The sequence below is a fragment of the Primulina eburnea genome, chromosome 11 (genome assembly GCF_022965805.1).
Source record: "Primulina eburnea isolate SZY01 chromosome 11, ASM2296580v1, whole genome shotgun sequence".
Lineage (NCBI taxonomy): Eukaryota > Viridiplantae > Streptophyta > Magnoliopsida > Lamiales > Gesneriaceae > Primulina > Primulina eburnea.
Window position 1 is genome coordinate 33,830,268 of NC_133111.1, and position 5,430 is coordinate 33,835,697.

General features: G+C 39.3%; 1 protein-coding gene across 1 annotated transcript; it reads right to left on the bottom strand.

The window, feature by feature from the left end:
- Nucleotides 1-287: 287 nt before the first annotated feature.
- Nucleotides 288-2,113, bottom strand: LOC140805549 (uncharacterized). The gene is made up of 2 exons (XM_073161814.1): nt 1,943-2,113; nt 288-1,685 (listed from the first exon to the last, which is right to left on the bottom strand). Exons 1-2 carry the CDS (start codon nt 2,111-2,113, stop codon nt 288-290), a joined length of 1,569 nt encoding a protein of 522 aa, XP_073017915.1.
- Nucleotides 2,114-5,430: the final 3,317 nt, after the last annotated feature.

The following is a 5,430-nucleotide window of genomic DNA, read 5'->3' on the forward strand; positions in this document are numbered from 1 at the left end:
TTAATTCTCCTCCTCCACTCTGCTCATCTGCTAGGCGATGCCTTAGCAGGAAAATAAGATTCTTCTCATCATCTCGTAATATTACAACACACAAACTTAATATAAGAACTTGACTTTATTAAATTTCAACTGATAATATAAGACAAATTCAGAAACGAAATACAGCAAAATTCAAGTCAAGATAAATATTCTCTAAGGTGGTAAGCGTTCCCGAGCCTCTTTAGAGTCTTGCCCGGCGCATTCTCCAACTTTCATCTCTGCCCCTCTTGTACCTCAATAGGACAAAGTTACCCACTTCTTCCTTTCCCAATCATGTTAAGCTCCACACGTGATCTTTTTCCCTCCCCCCTCACTACCCCTTCATAACACCGACGCGCGACTTTTTGGTCCCCACACAAGACCCCAACTCCTTTTTCCACAGAAAACTTAAGCTTTTGATGATAAGTGGAATCTACGGCTCTGAAATCCTTCAGGGCTGTCCGTCCTAGAATTCCATTATACGCTGAAAAAGTATCCACCACGGTGAATGCTATCATCTTTGTTACCCGCCGAGGATCAGTTCCCAAGGATAGGGGAAGCACAATCTGACCCAAAGGCGGGATGGCGTGTTCTACAAACCCATACAGTGGGGTGGATACCAGCTCAAACTCAAATCCTCCCATCTTCATTTGATCCAACGTGCTCTTGAACAAGACGTTCACGGAGCTTTCATTATCAATAAATATTCTCGCCACATCATAATTGGCAATAGTGGTCGTTACCACCAAGTCATCGTTATGTGGAGTCACAACGCCTCGGAGGTCTTCCGACCCAAAGCTGATGACGGGGTCTTGTGGTAAGTCTGCACCCTTAGATATTTCAAAATTCTCCAACCTCTTCCCATGCGCCTTTCGCGCTCGCCCGGAATCCCCATCAGTAGCACTCCTCGAGATCATATGAATCATTCCTCTCGTAGGGCGGTTATCCTCATTCGTTCCCCTCCTCAGTTCGACGGGCTCCTGAAGGACATCTTGACCTCGAACTTCCCCTCTCTGCTCCCCAACCCCCTGATTTATCCATGGAGAACCTTGACCACGTCTAGGGGACGGGCGAGACCTCGGTCGACTCCCGGATGCGGATCCTTCTCGTCTGTCCCACGAAGGAAATCTAGCACTGCGCTCAACCCTTCGTGACTTCTCCCACCTCCCCGCGGGATCCTTCACCTCCATCACCTCGTCACGAGTCCTATTCAAACGAACATGTGATGAGAATTGTCCTCTACTTCTGGTTATGTCTTCCTCCCTCTCACCTATACCTCTCTTCTTACTTCCTCTCTCGGCTCCCTCCCCCCTACTCCCTCCGGGTCGATTTTCCATCCTTCTGTACCGTTGGGCATTTTCCAAGTTTACATATTTTTCTGCCCGAGATAACAGATCATCATAGCTCGACGGAGGTTTCTTAACCAGCGATTTAAAAAACTCCCCTCCTCTCAGGCCTTGGGTAAAGGCGCTTATCATGATGTCGGGGGTAGCCGCTGGTATTTCCAACGCTGCGCTGTTGAAGCGCTGGACAAACTCCCGTAAAGTTTCATTCTCTTGTTGTTTCATCACGAACAAGCTCAAATAATTCTTCTGATGCCTCTTGCTGCTGGCAAATCTGTGCAAGAAAGCCGTAGCAAAATCTTCAAAAGACTGTATGGAGTTGGGCTGCAGGGTATTAAACCATTGCTGGGCTGACCTCACTAACGTGCCTAGGAACACCCTGCACCTGACCCCATCTGAATATTGATGCAACATAGCCGCATTCTCAAATCTCCCCAAGTGTTCTTCGGGGTCTGTATGTCCGTCATATTCTCCCACGTTCGATTGTCGGAAATTTGGGGGAAGCCCCTCTTCCAAGATGGATAGTGAAAAAGGGCTTCTTTTCTTGGGTATTTTTTGGGTACCGACTCCCTGCTTCCTACCTGCTCTCTCAACCTCCGTATCTCCTTCCACATCTCCCTCATCTCACTAATCTCCCCACTTTGGAGGGGATGCGTCTCTTCAACCATGCTCTGGTGGACTTCAACATTTTCTTCACGCACCTGACGGGCGGCCTGTTCCTCTACAAACATAGACTCTTGATTCTTCATCATGGCCTCATCCACTGTCCGGGTGATAAATTGACCCAACTGCTCCAATGTCAAGTTCCCCACATTTTAATTAGGACGGGGTTGCTCGACCCTGTTCTCTTGACGAGGCTGTTCTGTTCTCGCCTCCTGATGGGGTTGTTCCTGCCTTGCCTCTGCATGAGACTGTTCGGGTCCCCTCCAGCAAGTGTCACTAGTCCAGACGCGGGTTCTGAAATTAACCTGAGCCTGAAATCACAAATAAGATCGTTAGGAGGGGCCCAGGAGGGTATCCTGGCGTAGCCCCTCCGACGCTCAAGTCAGTGATTGAGGATATATGGGGGGAGCAGCTAAGGGCGCTGCTGAAAACAATATTGAATGAATTATCGTACGCTCAAACCTGATATTTATAGGAGAATACCTGGGCTTGTCATGGGCCCTTCACCTGTGAGCTACCTGTGGGCCTTAGATATGGGCCGGGGGTTTAGGCCAGATCTTGATGGGCTCATCCATGGGGTATCAGACAAATTAAATTAACGTTTTTCATTAAAACATAGGAAATGGGAATTTAATTACAGGGGTCTCGAATCCTTCACTTTTCATATTTATTTATTATGTTTTTAATTGATAATTCACGACTTGAATTATTGTTTTAAAAAATAAAATTGAAAAATAATTATAACAATCATAAAGTGTTAGGAAACTAAATGGATTGTGATTAAATAATTTAGATGATGAAATTGTAATGGTCTTCAATGGGTAGGGCTATGGATTACGTGGGAGAGGGGATATATTATGAGGAGTGATGAAGTTGTTTTTCGATCATCATATTTTATTTGTTAAATATTTTTGTTGGGTTAAATGTATATGAGTGAGAGTAATATTGAGATGGACAACTTCTTGAAAAGTTCTCGTGCGTCGAGCTATTGATGTTACGCTGTTTAATCTGATTGGTTAGATGGCCCATAAAAAAGTGACATTAAATCTTAACGGGCAATATTGTCAGTATTAAGGACAGAGTTTGTGCTCAAAATTGAAGATAAACCAAGAGAAAAGCTTTTCTTGTTCCCTGTCTTTGCTAGTGGATTACAATAGAAAATATGATGAATAAATAACAACTTCCTCACTCCTCACCATAGCCTCACGGGTTGTATTTTGTGAGACAGATCTCTTATTTGGGTCGTCCATTAAAAATTATTACTTTTTATACTAAGAGTATTACTTTTTATTATGAATATCGGTAGGGTTGACCCGTCTCACAGATAAAGATATCACGTGAGACCCACTCAAATTATAATTCTTTTCCTACGAACGTGCAAAGACGTTGAAGGGCATATTAGTTAGATTACTGGTGTTTTGAGAACAAAAGTGAATTTTGATCCCTTCGACTTTTTAATAGTAGTTTTATCATCTATGCATTTTTTTACCGATAAAGATTATAATTTTTAAAATACTAATTTAAGATTGGAAAATTTTCCTTTATATGGATGGTGATTACACAACTCGTTTTTCAAAAATTCAAAAACGTCAAAAAAAAGTGTGTATGTATTTTATTATGCGACAAATATCTGCCACATTAGATAAAAAAAACGAGTGAATTTAGACACAAGCTTTTTATTGTCCACACCATTTTCTTGTTAAAAGATAATATTTAATTTTTTTCTAAAAAAATTATTTAAACGGATAAATTGTTTTAAAAAAGTGTATTTTAAAAAATTTAGACCTCACTTATTCATTATTCTAATTAATAGAGTCATCAAAACTATTTTTTTAAAAAAATGAATAAAAAATGAAAATGCATCCAATGACAATATTGGGACATGAAATCATTTGAAGGAAAGATTTGAGAATAAATGGATTATGACGTTGACTTTTGAAGACGTGGGGATGAGTTCAGACAGGGCTAGGGATGTAAATAAATCAAACCGTTCGCGAGTTATTCGGAGCTCGGCTCGATAAAAAGCTTGTTTGAGTTCGTTTGTTAATCATATCAAACCAATCTCAAGCTCTATTTTGAGCTCGACAAGTTAATCGAACCAAGCTCAAGCCTAAGCGTATTCGGCTCGTGAGCTCGCAAACATGTTCGTTAATAGGCTCGCGAGCTCGAACTCGGCTCGTTTAGGTGGTTCGTAAGTTCGAGCTTGACTCATTTGTTGAGTTGACAAATAAAAATATTAGTACTAATAAAAGTTAAACTTTTATGTCTAATATTAAATTAGTTTATAGATATATTTAATTTTAACAAGCTCGAATCAAGCTCAAATTCGAGCTCAATTGTATGTTTTACGAGCTCGAAAACGAGCCGAGCTCAAGTCAAGCTTGTTAAATATGATAAACGAGCTATTAATAAACCAAGCTCGAGCCCAGCTTGATTAACATGATAAACGAGCTTTTTAACGAGTCGAACTCGAACTTTTCACAAGCTTAGTAATTTCAAGACAAGTCGAATTCTAGCTTGATGATAAAAGCTCGAATAAAACTCGAGCTCGAGCTCGAGCACTATCAATCTTAAACGAGCCAAACTCGAGCTCGAGCACTATCAATCTTAAACGAGCCAAACTCAAGCCAGATGATAAAAGCTTGAATCAAACTCGAGCTGGAGCTGGAGCTTGAATTCATCTTAAACAAGTCAAGCTCAAGCCTAATACTGTTCGGTTTGGTTTGGATCATTTACATCCCTAGACAGGACGTCCACCCATTACGAGCTACGACACAAATAATTTTTATTTTTCTCCTCTTTTTTTTTTCTTTTTCAGCTTTATTTTTTTAAAAAATTTTGTGTCAGCTTTCTTTAATTTTGTCTTGTTTGCCACACTAAAACTTTTTTTTAATGAAAACTACATTAATTATATTATTTCAGTTATTATAAACTACAACTACTACATTAATTATATTATTTCAGTTATTATAAACTACAACTATATACATTTTCAGCAAGTCTCTGTGAGACGATCTCATTAATCTTTATCTGTGAGACGGGTCAACACTCCCGATATTCACAATAAAAAGTAATATTTATTCATGGATGACACAAATAAGATATTCGTTTCACAAAATAAGACTCGTGAGACCGTCTCACACAAATTTTTGACATACATTTTTAATATTACGATTCCAATGATGATATACATCACAAGTATACCTCAATTATTATTATTTTTTAATAAACAAAAAAATATATTATCCCTTCATTTCAATCGTAAGAAATTTTTTCGATTATCTTAAATATATAGTTTGGTTTAATAACATATTTTCTTGTTTTACTTATATAACTTTATTAATTAACTTTCGAAAAATGTGCAACCATTTTTGAATTAAATAAAACATAAAATTTGTTTGTAATT